Source organism: Gopherus flavomarginatus, chromosome 7, assembly GCF_025201925.1.
Source record: "Gopherus flavomarginatus isolate rGopFla2 chromosome 7, rGopFla2.mat.asm, whole genome shotgun sequence".
Taxonomy (NCBI): Eukaryota; Metazoa; Chordata; order Testudines; family Testudinidae; genus Gopherus; species Gopherus flavomarginatus.
Window position 1 is genome coordinate 55,393,126 of NC_066623.1, and position 27,133 is coordinate 55,420,258.

A 27,133-nucleotide genomic window follows, 5' to 3' on the forward strand; every position below is an offset into this window, starting at 1 on the left:
TACCAGTCCCAGTGTCCTGGCCAGATTCCAACATGGATAAAAGCTTTCTGCTTGCCTAAGATTTCCCCCTTATGTTACAACTGACAATACTATTCACTTACTATCTTTAGTTATTATGCAGTTAAAAAGTTGCCATGTTTTATTAATTATAATATATGGAGATACACCTATCTCAGAGCTGGAAGGGACCCTGAAGGGTCATTGAGTCCAGAACCCTGCCTTCACTAGAGCAGGACCAAGTACTGATTTTGCCCCTGATTCTTAAGTGGCCCCTTCAAGGATTGAGCTCACAGCCCTGGGTTTAGCAGGCCAATGCTTAAACCACTGAGCTATTCACCCCATTTTACATCACAAAGGTTTAATTTCAGTTCTGAATGCAGAAATTTCTGAATTATAATTGACTATCTCCCATTCCTGCAGTATACATTCTCTTATCTTTGACAAGCTCTGACTTTTACATGTAACATTATTTACTTTTCTGTTTTAAATTGAAGAGAACAGGGAAGTGACATCACTGGAGCTGAATGGCTGATTTGGCCTTTAGCTCCATGTTGAAGATGGCACAATTAGTGGACACTGCTGCTCTTCAGCCCCCATGACTTCCCAGGAAGCCTCTCCTAATTCTTAGATGGGTACTCTATGTAAAGAGAACAATCTGAAGAAGTGTAACTCTTCTGCCAGGCAGGGTTGACAGCAGCAAGGGCAGGGTTTAATACATAGGGGTTCCCTTTCAACAATACAATGCAAAACTGGCTCGAGCCCTCACCCAGTGACCTAGGAAAACTACATACACATCCCTGGGTGCCTCAAAGAGGCAAGCACAGAGTCTTGGTGTAGCAAAAATCTTTAACAACATGAGGTAAACAACTCAGCATTAAATTGGGAAAACCCCACAACTAGGATTTATAAACACCAACTATGAACCAGAAGACCCACCCCCAAGCAGATTGGGCAGTGTCCTTTCCCTTTGGTTCTTGAGTCCAGTAACCCAAAAGTCACCCCATCCACAGTTTTTGTCCTTGGTCAGTACAGCCTCCGCCCCCCCAAGTGCAGGAGTTAATCTGCAGAGTTTACCTCCCAGCCTAGGTAGAAGGGGTCATGACTGATTGCTATGCCTCTCCATCGAGTTCTGCTGCAGTCTTCACCACAAGCCACTCCTCTCTGCCAGCCATCCTCCTAGCCACTCACAACTATGTCTTCAGCCCCCACCCCTAACATAGCTCTCAGTGATTTCAACTGTTAACAGGAGAGCCTCAGTGCTGGCACACTCACAACCACTAGTCCCGAGTAGGTCTAAGCATTGGACCTAGGTATCAGTGATTTCAATCTTACAGCATATAATAAGATTCCTAATAGAATCAAAATTAACTGTTATTACACAGTGGAAAAAATGGGTCACAATGGTACTTAAGGCCCTCAGAAACAAGACCATTTTAACACCTACAGATACTTTCCCCCAACCTCTTTCAATTCACTGGGTTTTGGAACCCATGTCCCTTGCCTAGCAAGTTCTACTTAGCTGAGTCCCTCAGTCATAAAATGCCAAGTACAGTTCTACTGTCCTTGATTCACCTAACCAGGGTAACAGTACTTTTTTACTCCTGCCCCAATAACAAAGAAACTAGGTATCCCACAGCAGCTAAAGTGACCATCTGGGCAAGCAGTCCTATCATGCTAGGCAGGGTGGGTGTGTCCATGCAAATGAGATCAGCCCCTGAAATCCTTTTCCACAGCTCTACCCTGACACCACCAGATGTCAGGGTAGAGCTTATTCTGACTCTGCTTATATCAGTATTTCCAGAAAAGGAACTCACAAGGCAGTGAGACTGCAGAACATCTGAGATGGAAAAATCCAAGATTGCAGCTGCCAGGACCAAATCCCTCCGAAGGAAGGGAGCAGAAAACAGGGATAGGCAGGCCATTCATCCAATTTTAAACCAGACAGTCCTCTTTTTGGGTGGTTTGTCCCCATCTGGTAAAACCAACAGTATCGGATGGTGTATGCCATTTTGAAGAGCATGCTGCTCTGCCCTGTGAGCTTGCAGGTGAGGTCATTCCAGTGGGGATAGAGCCACGCCGTTCCTGGAAGTATTGGCCACCCTAACAGCGATCCCTATCACTAAGGAAGATTTTTGTGAGCTAATTTCTGAGTTTAGATCTCCAAAATCTAAAGATCTTCCAGCAGCTCCCATTGGCCTGCAGTGGCTAACCGTGGCCAATGGGAGCCCTGATCAGCCAGACCTGCAGACAGGGCAGGTAAACAAACCAGCCTGGCCCACCAGGGGCTTTCCCTACAAAGCAGAGACTCCAGTTTGAGAAACACTGCCTTAGATCTTTACTTAATACAGGAACATCAGCACAGCAAGGCTGCATCTCTGGTTAGCTCACATTCCAGTTTGGCTTCTTATTAGAAACTGGGAAGACAAACCTACAGTGAAAAGATGGGGATAAAATATCCCACTTCTGTATGACCAGAAAAGAATTTAAGATATCAGACAGGAAACTAAGCAATAATTTAAAGAAAACTGCAGACCAGATTCTATAGGATGCCTTCCAAGTAGTGATTACGGGCAGCTTAATAAATAATCCTATCTCAAAAAAGAAATGCAAACATTGGTCAAGAAGGTTGAACAATTTAAAGTTACACCAGACAAAATCAATCACAGAAAATATATTAAACATGAAAAAACTAGAAGTAAGTTAGATTTACTTGAAACAGAAAAAAAACGACCAGGTAATCAGATACACAAAGTTATACTATGAAAAAGGGTAATGAAAGTGATAAATAATTAGCTAATATGCTAATAACATTAAAAGAAAGTAAAATAATATCTCCAGTCTGGAAGGCTCCAAATTAAATGGAACTGGCCCAAAATGGGTGAGGCTTTTGCAGACTTCGATAGGAGGCTTTACTCCTTAGGGTACGTCTACACTATGGGATAAATTCGATTTAACATAAACCGGTTTTATAAAACAGATAGTATAAAGTCGATTGCGTGCAGCCACACTAGGTACATTAATTCGGCGGTGTGCGTCCATGATCCGAGGCTAGCGTCGATTTGTGGAGCGTTGCACTGTGGGTAGCTATCCCGTAGCTATCCCATAGTTCCTGCAGTCTACCCCGCCCCTTGGAATTCTGGTTAGAGAGCCCAGTGCCTGATGGGCAAAAATCATTGTCGCGGGTGGTTCTGGGTACAGCCTCACCCCTCCCTAAGTGAAAGCAGCAGACAACCGTTTTGCGCCTTTTTTCCTGGGTGAACTGTGCAGACGCCATAGCACTGCAAGCATGGACCCCGCTTAGATCAACACCGCGATCGTGAACGTTGTAAACACCTCACGCATTCTCGTGCAGTCTATGGTGAACCATGAACTGCAAAGCCAGGCGAGGAGGAGGAGGCGGCTATGGCAGCGCGGCGACGAGAGTGATGAGGACATGGAAACTGAATTCTCCTTAACCGCGGTCCCCTGCGCTTTTGAGCCTCTGCTGATAATGGGGCAGGTTCTACCCATTGAACGCCGATTTTGGGCCCGAGAAACAAGCACAGACTGGTGGGACTGCATAGTTTTGCAGGTGTGGGACGATTCCCAGTGGCTGCGAAACTTTTGCATGCGTAAGAACACTTTCATGGAACTTTGTGACTTGCTTTCCCCTGCCCTGAAACGCCATAATACCAAGATGAGAGCAGCCCTCACAGTGGAGAAGCGAGTGGCAATAGCCCTCTGGAAGCTTGCAACGCCAGACAGCTACTGGTCAGTCGGGAATCAATTTGGAGTGGGAAAATCTACTGTGGGGGCTGCTGTGATGCAAGTAGCCAAAGCAATCACTAAGCTGCTGCTACAAAAGGTTGTGACTCTAGGAAACATGCAGGCCATAGTGGATGGCTTTGCTGCAATAGGATTCCCTAACTGTGGGGGGGCGATAGATGGAACCCATATCCCTATCTTGGCACCGGCACACCAGACTACCCAGTACGTAAACCGCAAGGGGTACTTTTCAATGGTGCTGCAAGCAATGGTGGATCACAAGGGACGTTTCACCAACATCCACGTGGGATGGCCAGGAAGGGTTCATGACGCTTGTGTCTTCAGAAGCACTGCTCTGTTTAAACGGCTGCAGCAAGGGACTTACTTCCCAGACCAGAAAATAACAGTTGGGGATGTTGAAATGCCTGTAGTTATCCTGGGGGACCCAGCCTACCCCTTGATGCCATGGCTCATGGAGCCATACACCGGCAGCCTGGACAGTAGTCAGGAGCTGTTCAATTACAGGCTGAGCAAGTGCAAAATGGTGGTAGAATGTGCATTTGGCCGTTTAAAGGCGCGCTGGCGCACATTACTGACTCGCTCAGACCTCAGCCAAACCAATGTCCCCTTTGTTATTGCTGCTTGCTGTGTGCTCCACAATCTCTGTGAGAGTAAGGGGGAGACCTTTACGGCGGGGTGGGAGGCTGAGGCAAATCACCTGGCCACTGATTATGCGCAGCCAGACACCAGGGCGATTAGAAGAGAACACCGGGAAGCAGTGCGCATCAGAGAAGCTTTGAAAACGAGTTTCATCACGGGCCAGGGTACGGTGTGACTGCTGTGTTTGTTTCCTCTTGATGAACCCCACCCCCTTGATTGACTCATTCCCTGTAATCAACCCACCCTCACCCTTCGATTACAGCTTGCTTAAGAAAATAGTCACTATCGTTTAAAAATCATGTATTCTTTATTAAAAAGCTCATTATAAAAAGAGAGAGAGAACTGGCAAGGGTGCAGTTTGGGAGAAGGATAGGAGGGAAGGAAAAAAATCATGTATTCTTTATTAAAAAGCTCATTATAAAAAGAGAGAGAGAATTGGCAAGGGTGCGGTTTCGGAGGAGGATAGGAGGGAAGGAAAAGGCCACTAAAATCATTTCAATGTAATGACAGCCTTTTGGTTGGGCTGTCCACGGGGGTGGAGTGGGTGGGTGCACAAAGCCTTCCCCCATGCGTTCTTACACGTCTGAGTGAGGAAGATATGGAACATGGTGAGTACTGAGGGTGGTGACACAGGGGCTGCAGTGGCACTCTGTGACCTCGCTGCTCTTCCTGAAGCTCCACCAGACGTCGGAGGATGTCAGTTTGATCACGCAGCAGCCCCAGCATTTCATTCCGCCACTGCTGATCTTCCTGCCTACACCTCTGATCTTCCTGCCGCCACCTCTCATCTCGAGCGTCTCTCCTGTCCTCATGTTCACTGGCATCTTCCCTGTAATTTGATACCACGTCCTTCCACTGATTCTGATGAGCTCTTTCATTGCAGGTTACTTCCATGATTTCAGAGAACATTTTGTCTCGCGTCCTCTTCTTCCTCCCCCTTATCTGAGCTAGCCTTCGGGATGGAGTAGGGAGGCTTGAAAAATGTGCAGCTGCATGAGGGAGGGAAAAAGGGAGAGAAGTATTTAAAAAGATACATTTTACAGAACAATGGTTATACTCTCACAGTGAACAACACTATTCACCTTACACAGCACATGTGATTTCACTACAAGGTCGTATTTTGCATCTTAAGTTTGAGTGCCTGGGCTCTGGTGTTACAGATCTCACAGATGCAGGTCCGGGCATCAGAATTCAGCTTGCATGCGGCCATGGTAAGCCATTGTCTTTCGGCTTCAGCAGCCTTCACTTCCATTCACAGAAGCCACCCCCACCCCCCTCCAATTCTCTAGGATGATCGCTTTACCCCCTCCCCCCACCGCATGGCTGGTATCATGGAAGATCACTGCTAATCACCTCCCTTCCCCCCGCCCCCCACTGCGTGGCTGGTAGCTGGGAAGATTCCTGCTAGCCAAATGCGAGAAAGCTCAGCGCTATCCTTCCTCCCCTCCCCCTGCTTGGCTACATGCAAGGAAGGATTTCTTGTAAGCAACAGGCAAACACCCCTGTAGGAAAAAGGCCATCTCTGTCCCCTTAATTAAATTCCTGAATTTCAACCAGGTTACCATGAACGATATCACTCTGCTGAGGATAACAGAGCGAGATAAAGAACAGATGTTTCTTGAATGCCTGCAATCACAGGGACCATACGCAGCTATGCTTTGTCATGCAATGATACCCGATTACTTGCTACATGCATGGCGTGGTAAAGTGTCCTACCATGGTGGACGGAACAAGGCTGCCTTGCCCAGAAACCTTCTTCAAAGGCTTTCGGAGTACCTCCAGGAGCGCTTCATGGAGATGTCCCTGGAGGATTTCCGCTCCATCCCCAGACATGTTAACAAACTGTTCCAGTAACTTTACTGCCTGCGAATGCATCCCAAGCCCTCAGGACAAATCAATCATTAAAAAAAGCTTGCTTTTAAATCATGTTTTATATTTACAAAAGTACACTCACCAAAGGTACACTCACCAGAGGTCGCTTCCATGGCTTCACTGTTTGGGCTAGTGGCTTGGGAGGGCTGGGACGGTAATTCCGTCTGGGTCAGAAAAAGCTCCTGGCTGTTGGGGCTAACAGAGTGCTGTGTGCTCTCTTCAAGCTCGTCCTCCTCTTCCTCCTCCTCACCTTCCCCGTCCACATAATCCTCAGGCATGGCTGAGATTACAACCCCCACCACGGAATCCAAGGACGGGGGGAGGATAGTGGTGGCACAGCCCCCTAAAATTGCATGCAGCTCAGCGTAGAAGCAGCATGTTTTCGGCCCTGTCCCAGACCTTCCGTTTGCCTCTGTGGTTTTCTGGTAGGCTTGTCTGAGCTCCTTCACTTTCACACTGCACTGCACTGAGTCCCTGGTGTGGCCTCTCTCCTTCATGGTCTTGGAAATTTTTTCAAAAGTTTTTTCATTTCGTCTTTTTGAATGGAGTTCTGTTAACACTGAATCCTCTACCCATATAGCGATCAGATCCAGTACCTCCCGTGTGGTCCATGCTGGAGCTCTTTTTCTGTTCTCAGGAGACTGTATTGTTACCTGTGCTGATGAGAGCTCCACGCTGGCCAAACAGGAAATGAAATTCAAAAGTTTGCGGGGCTTTTCCTGTCTACCTGGCCAGTGCATCAGAGTTCAGATAGCTGTCCAGAGCAGTCAGTAGTGTACTGTGGGATACGGCCCGGAGGCAAATACCATCGATTTGCGGCCACACTAACCCTAATCCGATATAATAATACCGATTTTAGCGCTACTCCTCTCATTGAGGAGGAGTACAGAAACCGATTTAAAGAGCCCTTTATATCGATTTAAAGGGCATCACAGTGTGGACAGGTGCGGCGTTAAATCGGTTTAACGCTGCTAAAATCAGTATAAACACGTAGTGTAGACCAGGCCTTAGAGTAAGTTGACCATAAGCTGATAAAGAAATAATTAGTTAAAGCTAATGTCCCAAAACTAGAACACCGAGACCTAGATGTCATGGAGAACGATATTAAACCAGAGGAAGTCCTATATGTTATTAAGTTCGTTAAAAATAGTCAAGCCATTAGCCCTGATGTATTTCCTCCAGAATTCTCTATTTTTTTAGGGCACAATTAATATGACAATTAATAGATGTCATCAATTAAATATCAAAAGGAAATAAATATCCTGTATACTGGGAGAGGTGCACAAATTGTAGTTATCGCAAAACGTGCTAAGGAGTTATCCAACGATGTGTCTTACAGGCTCATATTCCTATTAAATCAAGATGTAAAATTTATGCTTCAGTCCGAGCAAATAGCCTGAAAATTGTTACCTAGATGTATTAGAAGATCAGATAGGGTTTGTATTAAACAGAGAACTGACAACATTCAGAATTTTATTCCTGATCTTCTTCAGTCTCTACTAATGAGATCCATCATTTTTTACCACTAGATGAAGATAAAGCTTTTGACTGACTGAACTGGCAGTTCTGAAAAGATACCATAGATGCAATTTTGAAATTTAAGTCCTAAACCAAATGCATTTCCAACTTATATTCCAATCCATATGCTACCATAAAAGTATATAGAGATCTATCAGAAAAATTCCCCCTTTTATAGGCACATGCCAAGAATGTCCATTATCACCTTCTTTTTGCCATGGTAATGGAGTCATTTGCCCAATTAATCAGAAACAATACTAATATAAATAGGAAATAACACAAATTAGCTTTCATGTGGAATGTGTCATGGCATTTGTTACAAATCCAGCTCACATACTACTAGAATTGCAAGAAAAAAAATCTTATAATATGGCAAAGTGTCAGAGTTAAAGTAAACGATGATAAGTCAGATTTACGGGATGTAGGCGTGGGTTCTGAAATACAGAAAAATATAAAAGATAAATACAAATGGGTAACTACTTCAGTAAGATAGCTGGGAATACACATTTCTAAAAGATGGTGTCATGGTATAAACCCCCACTCTGAACCTTAGCATCTAAAAGATGGGGTACCAGCATGAATTCCTCTAAGCTCAATTACCAGCTTAGTACTTGTAGCGCTGCCACCAACTAGGAATTCCAGTGCCTGCTACACTCCAGTCCCCCCCACCAAAACCTTGCCCGAGGACCCCCAAGACCCAGTCCCTCTGGATCTTAACACAAAGAAAGTAAACCCTTTCCCTCACCGTTGCCTCTCCCAGACTTCCCCTCCCTGGGTTACCCTGGAAGATCACTGTGATTCAAACTCCTTGAATCTTAAAACAGAGAGGAAAATTCACCTTCCCCCCTCCTTCTCTCTCCCCCTCCCAGACTCTCCCTGAGAGAGAAAGTAATCCTAACACAGAGAGAAAATTATCCTTTCTCTCCCCCTTCCCTCCTTTCTCCCCACCAATTCCCTGGTGAATCCAGACCCAGTCCCCTGGGGTCTCACCAGAATAAAAAATACAATCAGGTTCTTAAACAAGAAAAGCTTTTAATTAAAGAAAGAAAAACAGTAAAAATTATCTTTGTAAATTTAAGATGGAATATGTTATAGGGTCTTTCAGCTATAGACACTGGGAATATCCTCCCAGCCTAAGTATACAAGTACAAATTAAAATCCTTTCAGCAAAATACAAATTTGAACTCCTTCCAGCCAAATACACATTTGCAAATAAAGAAACAAACATAAGCCTATCTCGCCTTATCTACCTAGTACTTACTATTCTGGACATATAAGAGACTGTATCAGAGAGATTGGAAAGAAACCTGGCTGCACATCTGGTCACTCTCAGAACCCAGAGAGAACAACAACCAAACTCTAACAGCACACACAAAAACTTCCCTCCCTCAAGATTTGAAAGTATCCTGTCCCCTGATTGGTCCTCTGGTCAGGTGACAGCCAGGCTCACTCATCTTGTTAACCCTTACAGGCAAAAGAGACATGAAGTACTTCTGTTCTATTAACTCTTAACTATCCGTTTATGACAGATGGCAAGACTTAAATAATTATACTCTGATTAAGAAAATCAAAACAGATCTAGAAAACTGGTTGAAGTATGAAATTTCATGGTGAGGCAAAACTGTGGCATTTAAAATTAATCTTATTCTTAATTAACTTCCTTTTCCAAACACTTCTGATTTTTGTCTTGGGATGTCTTAAATCAATAGCAATCCCTGATAAACAAATTCAGCTGGGGAAATAAGAAACCCACAGTTATGCATCTACTTAACAAAGGCCATGTAAAAAGGGAGTATTCTCTTTACCAAACGTTAAGTTCTATTACCAAGCCAGAAACTTAATGTAGTGGATAACACCAAACCAGCAGACCTCCTGAAGGCACGCCGATGAAAGCCACCTGCCTGCCACCCTCACAGGGACCAGCAGGCCGCCCCTGTGGGTTGCCTCCCCAGGCACGCACTTGCTGTGCTGGTGCCTGAAGCCGCCCCTGACTTTCACCGGTGTTGTCAGTGCCAGGGAAGAGAAAGCTGGCTTGTGTTTGCCTCTCAACTCCTTAACCTAGCCGGCAGAGGTCCTGGGGTGGGCGGTACTGGAGGTTCCCAGCATCTCAAAGGTGCTCACTCTCAATGTGGTTGGCACCAAGGACAGTGACCTTGGAGGAGACCATTTTCTTTTCAACAGTTCTCTCTGTGGGGTGGAGATGGTGTTACCTGCACAAAATTAGGGCACCCCACTTTTTCCCAGTCCATAGGCGTAACCCAGTTAATTTAGGCACCCCCACCTTTTCCCAATTCGCAGGGCCCCAGGCAAAAAGCACTCACCTGTACCCAATTCACAGGGCTCAGGGCCACCCATACCCAGTTTATAGGTTTCAGGGTGTAACTAACCTAGGCAATTTAGGTACCCACACCCTTTCCCAATATGTAGGGCTCCAGATGTATACTACTTCTGCAGGTGTGCAGGACATTTTACCAGTGGAAGAGCCTTACACAGTAATATACTACATAACTTCTATTTATTAATAAATCATCAAAAACAGAATGCACACATTACACATATAGTGCTCACCATTCCCAATTAGACAGATGAACTTTACTTGATGGCCAGTCAGGATCAGGTCCATCTGGGGGACTCCAGTTTCTGCATGGTGACATTGGCAGAGTGTTGAGGTTTGGCAGCTCCAATCTTTGGGGCTGTGTCCTGGAGCTGGTTCCCAAAGAAATTCCTTTTGGACCCCAGTTTATATAGTGAAATTTGAGTCCTTTTCAGCTATACCTTAACCAATCATTATACTAACATTTTACTAACCAATCCTAACATAGTGTAACAAAACTCTTTAACCAATCCTACCCCATCATCTTAATTAATCAACACCTAGTAAAATTAATTATGTAACAGACAGAAACAATTAAAGAATCAGACAAAGATCATACAGATAAATAGGGAAGTGGGGACCATAATGACAAAACATTAAAGAAATCAGGATTTCACAACCACAACTATTGATAAATGATTTCTTGACAGACACAATGCTATCAAACTAGGTTTTCTTTAACCATCTTAGGATCTGTTTCTTTATCTGGTGATAGTGGGTGCCATTAGAATGGGGTCTCCTTCTTAACAGCCTGATATTACATTGTTTTAATGTAATTTAGATGGAATGTGTGGATGTGACTTCCTGCTTCTCAGCTAATGGCGGCTGCTCTTTTAATCAGGCTGCAGATGACAGCCTAAAGCCTTCAGGCCTTACAAAATGGTTGCAGATAAAGGCCTTATCTTTACAATGGCTCATTTCCTCATTTTCTTGGAGAAATGGGTTTTTGCTATATCCTGTGAGTATGGCCCTACCAAATTCACAGCCATGAAAAACGTGTTACAGAGTGTGAAATCTGGTCTCCCCCCATGAAATGTGGTCTTTTGTGTGCTTTTTATCTTATACTATAAAGACTTAATGAGAGAGAACATCATTTATCAAATTGGGGGTCCTGGGGCAAAAGTGATTTGGAGGGGGGAGGAGCAGGTCACAAGGTTATTTTAAGGAGGTTGTGGTATTGCAACTGTCATAAACAGATAAGTAAGAGTTAATAGAACAGAAATACTTCATATCTCTTTTGTCTGTAAAGGGTTAACAAGATCTGTGAGCCTGGCTGTCACCTGACCAGAAGACCAATCAGGGGACAGGATACTTTCAAATCTTGAGGGAGGGAAGTTTTTGTGTGTGCTGTTAGTTTTTGGTTGTTGTTCACTCTGGGGGCTCAGAGGGACCAGACATGCAACCAGGTTTCTCTCCAATCTCTCCGATAACAGGATCTTATAAGTTCAGAATAGTGGGTAAGTGAGTACTAGGTAGGTAAGGCAAGTTAGGTTATGTTTGTTTTCTTTATTTGCACATGTGTATTTGGCTGGAAGGAGTTCAAATTTGTATTTTGCTGAAAGGATTTTAATTTGTACTTGTATACTTAGGCTGGGAGGGTATTCCCAGTGTCTATAGCTGAAAGACCCTGTACCTATTCCGTCTTAAATTTACAAAGATAATATTTACTGTTTTTCTCTCTTTAATTAAAAGTTTCTTGTTTAAGAACCTGATTGTTCTTTTATTCTGGTGTGAGACCCCAGGGGACGGGGTCTGGATTCACCAGGGAATTGGTGGGGAGAAAGGAGGGAAGGGGGAGAGAGAGGCTAATTTCTCTCTGTGTTAAGATTACTGTCTCTCTCAGGGAGAGTCTGGGAGGAAGAGAGAGAAGGAGAGGGGAAGGTGAATTTTCCTCTCTGTTTAAAGATTCAAGGAGTTTGAATCACAGTGATCTTCCAGGGTAACCCAGGGAGCGGAAGCCTGGGAGAGGCAACGGTGGGGGAAAGGATTTTCTTTCCTTGTGTTAAGATCCAGAGGGTCTGGGTCTTGGGGTTCCCCGGGCAAGGTTTTCGGGGGACCAAAGTGTACCAGGCACTGGAATTCCTGGTTGGTGGCAGTGCTACAGGTCCTAAGCTGGTAATCACGCTTAGAGGAATTCATGCTGGTACCCCATTTTTTGGACGCTAAGGTTCAGAGTGGGGGTTTATACTATGACAGCAACCTTCACTTCTGTGCTGCCTTCAGAGCTGAGCATCTGGAGAGCAGTGGCTATTGGCCAGGCACTTAGCTCTAAAGGCAGTGCCCCACCAGCAGCAGTGCAGAAGTGGCAATACCATACCATGCCACCCTTACTTCTGTGCTGCTGCTTTCAGAGCTGGATGGCTGGAGAGTGGCAGCTGCTGACTGAGGGCCCAGTTCTGCAGGAAGCAGCACAGAAGTAAGGGTGGCAATACCATACCATGCCATCTTTACTTCTGCGCCGCTGCTGGTGGGACACTGCCTTCAGAGCTAGATTCCTGGCCAGCATCGGCTGCTCTCTAGCTGCCCAGCTCTGAAGGCAGCACCATTGCCAGCAGCAGCACACATAGGTGCAAACTTCCCCTTTGCCCGGTGGGTGCTTGACTCTGCCCCTAGTCCCGCCCCTGCACTGTCTCTTCCTGCCCTTGCATCGCCCTCACCAACCCACATTCCACCCCTTTCCCCAAAGTTCCCACGCCACCTTTTCCCTCCCTAACCCTGCCTCCTTCCTGCCCCCATTCCACACTCTTCCCACAAGTCCCTGTCTGCCCTGCCTCTTCTCTGCCTCCTCCTCTGAGTGCGCCACATCCCTGCTCCTCCCCCTCCCTCCCAGAAAGTCCTAGGTGCCGTCAAACAGCTGTTAGGCAGCAGGAAGCACTGGGAGGGAGGGGGAAGAGCAGCAAACTGGGGGAGGGAGAGAAGGAGGCAAGAAGGGGGGCAGCTTGGCTGCTGGTGGGTGTGGAGCACCAGCTAATTTTTCCCATGGGTGCTCCAGCCCCAGAGCACCCACTGACTCAGCACCTATGGCAGCACAGAAGTAAGGGTAGCAATACCGCAACCCCTTCTGCAATAACCTTGCAAACCCCCCACCCCATGACTCCTTTTTGAGTCAGGACCCCTACAGTTACAACATGATGAAATTTCAGATTTAAATAGCTGGAATCATTCAATTTATGATTTTTAAAATAGCCTATGACTGTAAAATTGACCAAAATGGACCGTGAATTTGGTAGGGCCCTATCAATGAGAAGGTGCCTGGAGAGCCCCTGGTCAAGCAGTTCTGTTGTTTGGGGTCAGAGGATGGCCGGAGAGACTTTTCTGTGAGGATAAGTTTCAGGTGGAGATGTCTATCTCACCTGGCTCTGGCTTTTAGATTGTGGCAGTGAGTGCATTTTTGTGGTATGTGCGACTCACCTAGGCAGTGGACACAGAGTGAATGCCCATCTCAAATAGGTATAGTGTCTCTACATGAGTTGCATCTCTTAAAGCCTGGCAAACCAGACATGTTACAGTCCATTGCTAAGGTAACTTTTAATGAAAAACTAAAGGGTCGGTGGGTGGGTGGGACAAAAAAGGGTAAACTGTCTAACTGCTAACTGAAACAACTATTTCTAAATAATGCTATTTATAATTATTTTTCTAGCTTAATCATCAACACCACTATAGAACATAAGAACGGCCGTACCGCGTCAGACCAAAGGTCCATCTAGCCCAGTATCTGTCTACCGACAGTGGCCAATGCCAGGTGCCTGAGAGGGAGTGAACTTAACAGGCAATGATCAAATGATCTCTCTCCTGCCATCCATCTCCATCCTCTGACAAACAGAGGCTAGAGACACTATTCCTTAACCATCCTGGCTAATAGCCATTTATGGACTTAACCACCATGAATTTATCCAGTTCTCTTTTAATCGCTGTTATAGTCCTAGCCTTCACAACCTCCTCAGGTAAGGAGTTCCACAAGTTGACTGTGCGCTGCATGAAGAAGAACTTCCTTTTATTTGTTTTAAACCTGCTGCCTATGAATTTTATTTGGTGACCACTAGTTCTTGTATTACAGGAATAAATAAATAACTTTTCCTTATCCACTTTCTCCACATCACTCATGATTTTATATACCTCTATCATATCCCCCCTTAGTCTCCTCTTTTCTAAACTGAAGAGTCTTAGCCTCTTTAATCTTTCCTCATATGGGACCCTCTCCAAACCCCTAATCATGTTAGTTGCCCTTTTCTGAACCTTTTCTAGTGCCAGTATATCTTTTTTGAGGTGATGAGACCACATCTGCACACAGTATTTGAGATGTGGGCGTACCATGGATTTATATAAGGGCAATAATATATTCTGAGTCTTATTTCTATCCCCTTTTTAATGATTCCTAAAATCCGGTTTGCTTTTTTGACTGCCTCTGCACACTGTGTGGACATCTTCAGAGAACTATCCACGATGACTCCAAGATCTTTTTCCTGACCTGTTGTAGCTAAATTATCCCCCATCATATTGTATATATAGTTGGGGTTATTTTTTCCCAGTGTGCATTACTTTACATTTATCCACATTAAATTTCATTTGCCATTTTGTTGCCCAATAACTTAGTTTTGTGAGATCTTTTTGAAGTTGTTCACAGTCTGCTTTTATCTTAACTATCTTGAGCAGTTTAGTATCGTCTGAAAACTTCGCCACCTCACTTTTTACCCCTTTCTCCAGATCATTTATGAATAAATTGAATAGGATTGGTCCTAGGACTGACCCTTGGGGAACACCACTAGTTACCCCTCTCCATTCTGAGAATTTACCATTAATTCCTACCCTTTGTTCCCTGTCTTTTAACCAGTTCTCAATCCATGTCACCTGAACTGGAATCCATCTTTAAACTGGTGTCTTTCCGTTGAGAAGGAGGGGGTGGGAACCTAGAGAGGAACAAAGGATTCCTGCCTTATGCAAAAGATTATATAAATGGGTAGAACAGAACAAAGTGGGAGGGAGCCATCATGAAGAATCCCCTAGCTACCATCTGAGCTGGAACAAGAGCTGTACCAGGGGAAAGAATTGTGCCCAGGCCTGGAAGGTGTCCAACCTGAGGAAAAAACTTACTGAAGCATCTGAGGGTGAGATTATCTGTATTCAATTTGATTAGATATAGATTTGCACATTTTATTTTATTTTGCTGGTGACTTACTTTATTCTGTCTGTTACTACTTGGAATCACTTAAATCCTACTTTCTGTATTTAATAAAATCACTTTTTACTTATTAATTGACCCAGAGTATGTATTAATACCTGGGGGAGCAAACAGTTGTGCATATCTCCGTGTTATAGAGGGCAAACAATTTGAGTTTACCCTGCTTAAGCTTTATACAGAGTTAAACTGATTTATTTGGGTTCAGACCCCATTGGGAGTTGGGCATCTGAGTGTTAAAGACAAGAACACTTCTGTAAGCTGCTTTCAGGTAAAGCTGCAGCTTTGGGACAAGTAATTCACACCTGGGTCTTTGCTGGAGCAGACAGGACTTTCTAGCTCAGTAAGACAGTGTGCTGGGGCGCTGAGCTGGCAGGGAAGGCAGGGGTAGAAGTAGTCTTGGCAGATCAGGTGGCAGCTCCCAAGCGGGGTTCTGTGATCCAACCCGTCACAGGTACCTAATCCCTTTAAAGTAAATATATGGTAGAGGGATGGGCAAAGGGTGGAGAGAATGTATTTAAATGGGAGAATTTCTCCATAATTAGTGGATATGCCTAAAAATTAAAGACACGTTGGAAAGCTACTGGAGACTCCGTAAGGGAAATAACAGGGCATTAGCTAGTCAGATAACTCCTTAGTATTTTTATTAAATTGTCCTGGAAACTAGGCATCTTATACAAACCATAAAAAATGCTTACTCATTTCCTAGTTGGGGTTAGAATTATTATACCAAGGTGGTAGAAGAGGAGTGACTCCCCTAAAACTATAGACTGGTACCAAAATATTTGGGAAATTCTGGTATTTGGAAAAATTAATTCAAGTCAAGTTCTACAGTGGAGAAGGAAAAAAAGATAACTACTGAGGCTACGCCTACCCTATGGAGACTATATTGGAATAGCTACATCTCCATAGCTATGCCGGCATGGCCCTGAAGTGTAGAGGCAGCCTATGCTGAAGGGATTTTTCAGGTGTAGGAACACCACCTCTCTCGCTGACTGTAGTTACATCAATGGACACATTCTTCCATCCATACAGCTATACCTACACTGGAGGCTAGGTTGGCATAACGATGTTGGTCAGTGGTGTGTTTTCATTTTTGTGTTTGTTTTTTTTTTCCACACCTCTGAACAGTGCAACTATGTTGACCTAACCTTTAAATGTGCACTAGGCCTTCGAAATCTGATGGAACTTTTTGGAGTTTGGTGGAAGAGGATCATCTCCTGCCATCAAGCCTATAGTTTGAGAACTTTTTCTGAATACTAGGGTAGGAGGAAACCCCTTCAACAATAGTCAGTCAAAATTAAGATATTAAAATAAGGAAAATGGGAAGAAAAAGGAGAAAAGCTTAATCATAGAATTGTAGGACTGGAAGGGACCTTGATAGGTCACCTTCTCCAATTCCCTGCACTGAGGCAGGACTAAGCATTATCTAGACCATCCCTAACAGGTATTTGTCTAACCTGTTCTTAAAAACCTCAAATTGTTGGAGATTCCACAATCTCCCTTGGTAATTTGTTTCAGTGTTTAACTACTTTTACTGGTAGGATGTTTTACCTAATATTTAACCTAAATCTTCCTTGCTGCAATTTATGCTCATTACTTCTTGTCCTGTCCTCCATGGTTAAGGAAAACAATTTATCACACTCCTCTTTATAACAACCTTTTATATTCTTGAAGACTCTTTTCCCCCTCGATCTTCTCTTCTCCAGACTAAAATAACCCAATTTTTTTCAATCATTCATCACCGGTAATGTTTTCTAGACGTTCAGTCATTTTTGTTGCTCTCCTCAACTTTCTCCAATTTGTCCACATCTTTCCTGAAGTGCAGAGCCCAGAACTGGACACAATATTCCTGTTGAGGCCTTATCACTGCTGAGTAGAGTGGATGAACTACTTCTCATGTGTTGCTTACAACACTCCTGCTAATGCATACCAGAATGATTATTTTTTGCAACAGTATTATATTGTTGACTCATATTTAGTTTTTGATCCACTATAACCCCGAGATCCTTTTCTGCAGTATTCTTTCCTACCCAGTCATTTCACATTTTGTATTTCTGCAATTGAGTATTCCTTGTTAAGTGTAGTACTGTGCATTTGCCTTACTGAATTTCATCCTATTCATTTTAGACTATCTATCAAGATCATTTTGAATTCTAAGCCTGCCCTATAAAGTTCTTGCAAGGCCACCCAGCTTAGTATAATCTGCAAGCTTTATAAGTGTGTAACCCTTCTGCCCCTCTGAGTTGGCAGCAACAAGGGCCGGGTTCAGTATCCAGGGGTTCCGTTTCAATAACCCAATGCCAAACCAGCTCGAGCCCCCACCCAGTGACCTGGGAAAATCTTACACATACCCCTAGGCGCCTCGAAGAGGCAATGCTTCCCCTCTCGCAAGCACAGAGTCTCGGTGTAGCAGAAAAGGTTTAATACATGAGATAAACAACAAACACTAAATTGGGAAAACACCTCAACTAGAGTTCATAGACCAAACTGTGAGCAAAGACCCACCCCAGGAAATTGGGCTGTGTCCTCTTTCCTGGGCTCTTGAGTCTAGCAACCCCCAAATCACCCACAGTCCCAAAAGTCCCACAATCCAAAAGTCTCTGTCCTGGGTCAGTGCAGCCCCAAAGTTCAAGAGTCTATCTGCAGAGGTCCCTCCCCCAGCCTGGGTAGAAAAGGGCACCTTATGTGGTCCGGGGCCAACTGCCCTGCCTCTCCGTGGGTTCTGCTCCCGCCTTCTCCATGAACTGCTCCACTTTACCAGCCGCTCCACTCTGCTCCTCCAGCCGTCCTCACAAACTGCTCCGCTCCACCAGCTGCTCTGCTCCACCAGCTGTCCCGTGAGCTGCTCCAGTTGTCCCTGCAAACTGCTCGGCTCTGCTCACTCTGTGGGCCGCTCCACCCGTCCCACAGCTACTCCGCTCTGCCAGCCGCTCTGCTCAACCAGCTGTCCCGTGATCCGCTCCAGCCGTCCCCACAAACTGCTCCACTCCGCCAGCTGCTCTGTTCCACAGTATAGCTTCAGGCTCCCCCACTAGTTAGCACAGTACTCAGTGCTCTCAGCTCAGTAATTTCAGCTCTTTAGTGATTTCAGCTCTTAGTGATTTCAGCTCATAGTAGGGGAGCCCCAGTGCTAGTGCACCATTAGCCAAAAGTGAGTTAAGCTCAGTAACCTGTATCTGGATTCTTAAGGGAATAAAAAATCAACTCTGACATTCCACAATGGAGAGAGGAGGATGTGCAATTGGTGTTCCAGGCCCTTAGAAGGGGCCCATAGCATCAGGTACACACACCAGTCCCTAACCTCTCTCCCTTCATGGGGTTTTGGAACCCTTGTCCCATGTTTAGCAAGTACCACCCAACTGAGGTTGAGTCATCTCTGTCACAAAGCAGTCCCACAGCTCCCCATTCACACAATCAGGGTGACAAACTTTTTTTCCTGCCCCAATAACAAAGAAATTGGGGATCCCAGAGCTGTTAAAATAACCATCCCAGTCTGCTGTGGGCTTATGCTAAGTGGACGGTGGATGTCAATGCAAATCTTTCCCCATTCTTTGAAATTCTTGGAATTCTTTCCACATTCCCTACAATTCACCACCAGATGTCAGGGTAGTGCTCATCCTGACTCTGCTTACAAGTGTACTCTTTATGCCAGTGGTTTTCAACATGGGGTCTATGGACTATGTCTAAGATTTCCAAAGGAGTTCACACCTCCATTCAAAAAATTTTATGGGTCCTCAAATGAAAAAAGGTTGAAAACCACTGCGTATGCCATTATCCAAATTATTTATGAAGATACTGAATAGAACAACACCCAGGACAGATCCCTGTAGGAGCCCACTCAATATGCCCTTCCAGATTGACTGTGAGCCATTGATAATTACTCTGAGTACAGTTTTCCAACAAGCTGTGCACCCACCTTATAGTAGATTCATCTAGACTGTATTTCCGTAGTTTGTTTGAGAATGTCATGTGAGACAGTATCAAAAACCCTACTAAATTTGAGATATTAATATTGTGTAGCGTTCTTATAGGACAACTAATAAGCAGGTTGTGCACCTACGTGTACCAAAAACAGAAGTTTGGGCCTAAACATGAGACAGTTCAAGACTTTAACCAACACTATCAACAGATAAGACATAAGAGAAAGAGTAGAATATCATGAACCACAATATGTGATCAAGACCACAAAATTGAAGAAAATGACTGGTCGTAGGCCTTGTGAACAAAGCTTTAGGGACTTACACAAATATACAATTCTGAACTGGCCTATGGTATGTTTGTCTTTAAAGTTGTAAAGCATGTTTTATAAGATTTGTTATAAAAGAATGGCTCTATTAATTAATAAAATAAAAAAACAGCCTGTTATAACCAAACACAACCTGTATTTCTAATGTTAATCAATCTATAATCTTTGTATCAGAGGGGTAGCCGTGTTAGTCTGGATCTGTAAAAGCAGCAGAGTCCTGTGGCACCTTATAGACTAACAGATGTATTGGAACATGAGCTTTCGTTGGTGAATACCCACTTAGTCGGATATATTCTTTGTTTTTTAAGATAATTGAAATGATTTTCCGTAAAATTTAACTGATTATACTAATTATAGACCATTGTATTTTTCCATAGGCAAAGAGTGAGTATGGTAGGCTGTGACTCATCTGATAGTATTTTAAGAAGAGCTTCCATATCATATGATGCTGGCTGCTGCTCCTCTTTGGTTCCAGCAGGTACAGGGAAGAAATGGTCAGGTAGCAGAGAAACATCTACATAGGAAGAGAGAAAGGAACAGAGCAGAAAGGAGTGGGAAGATTGCAATTAAGGGATGTTGCACACTGTTCCGAATGGATAGGAAGGTAGGCTGCATCACTGCAAATGAGACTGGAGATGTGGTCCACAGTATAAATAGTTAAAGGGACTTAAATGGCTTAATTCCAACCCCTCAGATTAAATTTGGGATTTTTTTCCATACTCACTGGTGCATAATAAATTGATATAATATACCAATTAAACAATTCTAGCTCAGTGCTAAAATGGACACTAATTGTATCTGCATTTTTTATCTAAGAGAAATACATATACACCTGGGTGGACTCTTGCTGTAATGTCAGGTCAAGCTCTGCACAGAGATCATGTGTCTTCCTCGTTTATGGATATATTTCATTAGTGGGGCTGAGGGCCCAGGCTGGTGGTCTGCTCGAGGGATTAAGTCAGAAAAAAAGGGAACATCTGAAAAGAGAGCCATTGACATTGGAAATTATTTTGGCCTAGCACAGGAGCTTGGTCCAAAAATAGCACTCCGCTTTAGTGAGGCTAATGCTAATGATGCAGTAAGGAAGACATTAATGTGAGACTGCTGTGACCCGAACAGCATCCTACTGCAAGAGGGTAAGAGGCTCATTGGTATCTGATAGTGAGTTCCAGCTGGTCTGACCAGTACTTCAACTCATTAATGTCATAACCTGTATCTAGAAGGTGTCATGTAAGATATCAATAGAAAACTAATTTCATACTGATCATTAATATTACTGCGTGGTGTTTGTACAGAGGACAAATTCAAAATTATAAACATATTCGGAATTATATTATCAATCTGCATCTCTCAGGCAAGGCTAAAGTTACTCCATCTTAGACAAAGGAATGTGGTTTCTTGGAAGTACTTTCCAAGGTACGTTAAGAGACAATGTGAATGCAAATTACGTAGACAGTGAACAGGACTGTAGGCGTGTGCTGTTGGGGTCTCCCCTCTCTCGGGTGGCTGAGAGCCAGGCTGCCTCACTACATAAGTCTGGTGAGTCTGCAAATTAGCCCGGTGGGGCAGGAAACAGTCAAGGGCTCAGGCCCTCCGGCAGGGGCTGAGCAGAGAGTTCAGTACTAAGCCCAGGCCCTGGGTCAGGGCGGGGCAGCAAACAAACAGTTCAAGAGCAAAGCCCAGGCTCCTGGTCCTGAGCATTGGGGCAAGGGGGAGACTGCCACCTGTGAGTTGGGTGGCAGGGGGGACGCAGGCCCGCCCAGTCCACTGCATCCCAGCCCGGGGCCCTGACAGCAGCAGGCAACCTGCTGCTGTGTCAGTGGGGATCCTGGCCGCAATACACTGACATCAGCTCTGGGTGTGCCACAGCCAGACTAGAGTCGGCTGCCCCCGGGCTACTTCCAACCTCCCCCTCTAGCAGTGCCTGCATCTGGTTGGCGTCCTCCATGGCATCAAGCACCATGGGCTCCTCGGGGTACTCCATGAGTGGTAAGCTGGGCAGGTCCTCTGGGTCCCTTCTCACCGGTACGCTTACTGGCTTCTCCGGCGTCTGGTCAGCATCTAGCCTCAACAGGTATGGCCAGTCCTCGGGGCGGTCACAGGCAGCAGGAGTCTCCCCAGTAGGAGCTAGGGCACTAGCATCCAGCCTCTCCAGCAGCCAGGCCACTTCTGGGCCCAGGGGTTGGGCTTTTATACTTCCTGTCCTGTGCCTTGACCTCTGGGGGGCGGGCGCAGGCTCCAGTGGCTCCACCGACTTTGGCATCCGGAGGGGCTCGTCCCTCTCTGGGGTGGCTGGGAGCCAGGCTGCCTCACTACAAGGACCATCAAGACAGCAGCAGGAGGAGGTTGCAGGAAACTGATCAACTTGCAGTTTTGCAAACACCAGTGGCGGGGGAGGGAACAGCATGAAAATTCCTTCACCAGGAGACTCCATGTCAACTTCCTCACAGTTTGAATTAACATTACTTTGGGGGTAACCTTCAAAAGAATCAATTCCTAAGGTTCACTGGACTGTAGCAAGAAAGGCAGAGAACCCCAAGTGAGATTTTACGTAGGGAGAAAAAGGAACTGAGTTATTTGTACTTTTGTGGAAGATGCTAACTAGAGATATGGTCAGCCATCTTTCTGGAAGGAAACTACCTTGTAGGGGTTTTTTTTTTTTTAAGTCTTAGCATCTGGAAAGTGTATTTAATTTTTATTTGTTTGTAACCAGTTTTAGCTCTATCCTTTATACTCTAACTCACTTCAAATGCTATCTACTTTTGTTAATAAACTTACTTTTAATCTAAACCCAGTGCTGTCTTTGATTTAAAGTGAGTGTGGCAAGCTGCTGGGTATTGTATCTTTAAAGGAATAAACAAATGTTAATATCACTTTGAATGGGCTAGTAGAGGGCTGGGCATTGCAGAACACATGTTTTTGGGAAAATTCGGGACTGGGAGATGGCGGGGTCACTTGCCACGTGAAACCAGAGAATGGCTAGGGTGTAACAAGCAGGCTACTGGAATCAGAAATGCAGAGTCAGAACTGCTTAACACAGGAGACCCTCATTGCTGACACAACCCCTCACTAATCTAGATTGCACTCCAGAATGTGGAGATGCTGACCAGGCCTGGAATATTCTAGGATAGTTGTACAAAATTTCCAAATAATCCTCTGCTCTCAGAATACTGCAGTAGATCAGTAGCCATTTTGGCAATTATCTAAAAAAACACTAGCCCAGAGCTGTAGTACTACACAGTAGGGTACAGGTGCTTCAGGTGTCCCCAAATACACTAGTATTATCACACACGTAAGACCAGCTGTGTGGGTAAGACCATTTTGGTTTCTTCACAAAGCTAGTGTTGCTACATGGATGTAATGAACCATTTGAAGGACTATCACTGTAAACAACAACTCGATACAGTCATTATTCTCCTAGCGTAAGCTTGCCTGAAGTGCAGTACCGAACTTACATTTTTTAGATGAAGAATGCGTCACGGGGTGAATGCGACCCTCTTCTATTGCTTTCCTTCCTGGTATGTGGTTCTCTCCTCTTCTTCCAATGAAACTCTCATCACACTCCCTATTCCATTATCTTCCTATTACACACAAATGCATTGTCACCATTTTCTGCCAGAATTTTGGCCAGTGATAAGCACATGAAACAAGGGCAGCCATTCTGTTCTCATATACACTCCAGTTCTGCCCAAAGGCTTGTGTCATAAACAGACAGTTAAGGGTTAATGTCTCTTTTACCTGTAAAGGGTTAAGAAGCTCAGTAAACCTGGCTGACACCTGACCAGAGGACCAATCGGGGGACAAGATATTTTCAGATCTCTGTGGAGGGAAGTCTTTGTTTGTGCTGTTTGTTTTGTTCGTTGTTCACTCTTGGGGCTAAGAGGGGCCAGACGTGCAACCAGGTCTTCCTCCAATCTTTCTGAAACAGTCTCTCATGTTCAAAATAGTAAGTACTAGCTAGAAAAGGCGGATTAGTCTTATGTTTGTTTTCTTAACTTGCGAATGTGTATTTTGCTGGAAGGAGTTTTACCTCTGTTTGCTGTAACTTTTAATCTCAGGCTCAGGGGGAGGAAGTCCCTCTAGTCTATATCAGCTGAATACCCTGTAAACATTTTTCCACCCTAATTTTACAGAGATAATTTTTACTTTTTTCTTTCTTTAATTAAAAGCTTTCTTTTTTAAGAACCTGATTGATTTTTTTTTCTTGTTTAAGACCCAAGGGGACTGGGTCTGAACTCACCAGGAATTGGTGGGGGAAAGGAGCAGGGGGGAAGGTTAATTCCTCTCTGTTTTAAGATCCAAGGAGTTTGGATCGGTGTAGTCTCTCAGGGTACCCAGGGAGGGAAAAGTCTGGGACGGGGAAAGGAGGGAGGATGGTTTATTTCTCCTTGTTTTAAGATCCAAGGGGGTTGGGTCTTGGGTTCCCCAGGGAAGGTTTTGGGGGGAACAGAAAGTGTGCCAAACACTATATTTTGGCTGGTGGCGGCGCTATCAGATCTAAGCTAGAAGTTAAGCTTAGAAGAGTCCATGCAGGTCCCCACTTTTGAACGCTAAAGTTCAAAGTGGGGGAATGCATTGTCACCATTTTCAGCCAGAATTTTGGCCACTGATAAGCACGTGAAACAAGGGCAGCCATTCTGTTCTCATATACACTCCAATTCTGCCCAAAGGCTTGTGTACATGGAAGAGTTATAACAGGGTTTGTGATAAATGAAGCAGGTGGGGTAGCTCCCTTTTATGGACACCTAGCCAGCCAGTAGCTATAAAAGCCCTCTTAATAGCTGTTCTCTAATTGCTCTACCTGTAAAGGGTTAAAAAGTCTCAGTGCTATGCATAGGTAAAAGGAAGTGAGTGGACCCCTGGCCAAAAAAGCCAATTTCCCTTTTGTCTGTCTGTAGTTGTATTCCCAGAGAGAGGGGACAGGGCAGAGCTATGCTGTAAGAAGTTTGGGTCAGGTAAGAAAAATCATCAGTATCATACCTAAAGACTACTCATTTAAAACCCAAGATATGTAAGCAGATCAGGAAATGTCTAGGAAGACATGATTAGGTTTATTTAATTTATTTCTTTATGGCTTGTGAATTCCTCTGTGCTAAACCCAGGTGCTTTTGTTTTGCTTGTAACCTTTAAGCTGGACCTCAAGAAAACTATTCCTGGTGCTTAATCCTTGTAGTTGTTTAGCCTGAGTTCCCAGGTGTATTTTCTCTCTCTTTTTTAAGAACAGAATTGGATTTGTGTGTCCTAAGAGGTTTGTGCACATGTTTAATTAGCTGGTGACAAAAGCTAATTTCCCCTTCTTTCTTTCTCAGCTCTTCTCCAGAGTCAGGGGTAAAAGGGCTTGAGGGTATTCCACAGAAAGGAATTCCTAAGTGCACCTTCCTGGGCTCTCAAATGGATTCTGCACTTGGGTGGTGGCAGCATCTACCAATCCATGGTCAGAGAAAAGCTGTAACCTTGGGAGTTTAATACAAGCCTGGAGTGGACAGTATTACTTTTTTAAATTCTTGCGGGCCCCACCTTCTGCACTTGAAGTGCCAGAGTGGAAAATCAGCCTTGACAAGGTTATATCAGTTTAAATCCACACCTTAGGGCATGGTTCACTTGCAGATGTAGAGCACAGTGAGTTAAACCAGCCCTCGGAAAGCGCAGTAGGGAAAGTGCTGTAGTGTGTCCACAGTGTCAGATTCAAGCGCCCTGGCATGGCCACACCCCTCAAGCAACATTCCACACTAATGGCTGCTTTGTCCCGGAGCAAATAAGCATTCTGGCTGTCAGAAATGGAGCTTTGAAAGGGCATATCCACATTCCTGCAGCCGATTCCAAACAATGACAAAAGCAGCCACTTGACTTTAGGGGATTATGGGACGTTTCCAGAGGCCGATCAAAGCGCAGTAATGCAACACCTTGTTCACACTAACGCTGGGGTGTTTCAGTCGAGGTGCAGCAAGCGTTATGCTTCTCGTGGAGGTGGATTACCAGGAGCGCTCCAGCTGCAGAGTCCAGGCACTCTAAGTATCTTGCCAGTGTGGAAGGGTCATGAGTTAGGGTGCCCAGGGCTGCTTTAATGTGCTCTAACTTGCGAATGTAGCCATGCCCTTAGATTACACCGAAAAAGCCTTCCTGCATATATAAGTCCTAAAAGTCTCTAGACTATTTGGCCCCAATGGTTTTGTTATTCTAGTGACTTACAGGTAGCATGTGTCAGCACATCTATCAGACGCAAGAAATAAGGAGCTGGTTGTGTGACTTACCCCTTTCTCACTAGTTTCTCCATTGGTCTTTCAGCTCATTAACAAGACAGCATCAATTTTAGAAGCAGAATTTTAAAATGTCACATCAGTAAGTTATTTATACGGTTGCTTATCACTGTTTCTCCAAGACAGCTGCTCCTCTTGTCAATGTTTTCATTGCTGCGCACAGCTTTTGTAAAAGACAACAAACAACAAATAGTTTAATTCCCACACATCAAAGGCCTCTTCCTCAATTCTCCTTTTGTATTAAGTGCTTAAACAAAATGAAATGTTTATTTTAAGTACCCATAAATCAAAACAAAAGCCACCAAGAAATAAACGAACCAAATGTATCAACTTTCCAAACATTAAAAGAGATACACCTCTACCTCGATATAACACTGTCCTTGGGAGCCAAAAAATCTTACTAAGTTATAGGTGAAACCACGTTATATCGAACTTGATTTGATCTGCCGGAGTGCATATCCCCGCCCCCCCGGGAGCTCTGCTTTACTGCATTATATCCAAATTTGTGTTACGTTGGGTGCCATTATGTCAGGGTAGAGGTGTATTTCAAATTTATTCATTCGTTCATTTTTCAGGATTACAACCATACCATTTAAGTGTAAAAATGCAGAGATTAAGATTATTAATCCTTGATCCTGCATTTCTTGTGCTCCCAAAACTCACCAGAGTGACCAGGCTCAATGAAAGTTCTGTGAATGCAAAAATCTACCCCTGAAGGGTTAGCATAACCCTAAAATACAAAAAAACACAATCTACCCCTAATGGGTAGCATAATCACTGTCACCACTGTTGGAAGCTAGATGTTACACAACAAAACCAAGCAAAAACAGAAAATATATGCTGTGACATTGCACCCCATAAGGCTTCTATAGAAATATGCTTATGAGTGTAAATATAACATAACTGGAATATGTTTTATGCTAGATATGCCATGTAACATATCTTTGCAAAGGTTATGATCTACTGAATATATTCATCCTATTTGTAGGCATGTCTCATTTTTAGATCTGAAGTTATGAGTGTAGGCTCTAAGCTTGTATTCAAAGTGTTTGCTGTAGGAAACGCATAAGGCAGATTTGGTCAACATAGTGTAATTGGGAGTACTTAACTAGCAATGGACTTTGGGAGACGCCAATCCACATCTGAGCTTTCCTGGCAACATTCAAACTAACATGTAAACAATGGTGTCAGCCTGCAAAAAGCTGAATCATTCATGGACATGTGACTTGCCCAGGTGGCTACAAACTCCATCTTGTTGCTGTGATTTTGCACAGAAGAACAAA

The 27,133-nt window shown here is 44.3% G+C and overlaps 1 protein-coding gene and 1 long non-coding RNA gene across 2 annotated transcripts; both read right to left on the reverse strand.

Moving 5' to 3' along the window:
* Positions 1–4,855: 4,855 nt before the first annotated feature.
* On the reverse strand, positions 4,856–6,759 carry LOC127055877 (uncharacterized). The gene is made up of 2 exons (XM_050963415.1): positions 6,374–6,759; positions 4,856–5,393 (listed from the first exon to the last, which is right to left on the reverse strand). The coding sequence occupies exons 1-2, from the start codon at positions 6,552–6,554 to the stop codon at positions 4,900–4,902; spliced, it is 675 nt and encodes a 224-aa protein (XP_050819372.1). The 5' UTR covers positions 6,555–6,759; the 3' UTR covers positions 4,856–4,899.
* A 13,676-nt stretch (positions 6,760–20,435) lies between these two features.
* On the reverse strand, positions 20,436–26,010 carry LOC127055925 (uncharacterized). Its single transcript, XR_007775666.1, has 3 exons — positions 25,845–26,010; positions 23,049–23,174; positions 20,436–20,570 (listed from the first exon to the last, which is right to left on the reverse strand). It is a non-coding gene; the product is annotated as an uncharacterized LOC127055925 (long non-coding RNA).
* Positions 26,011–27,133: the final 1,123 nt, after the last annotated feature.

Coding starts and splice junctions, on each gene's coding strand:
- LOC127055877 (XM_050963415.1), bottom strand. CDS start 6,554: ATGCCTGAGGATTATGTGGACGGGGAAGGTGAGGAGGAGGAAGAGGAG. Junction 5,394..6,373: donor AGCCATGGAAGCGACCTCTG/GTGAGTGTACCT, acceptor TCCCTCATGCAG/CTGCACATTTTTCAAGCCTC.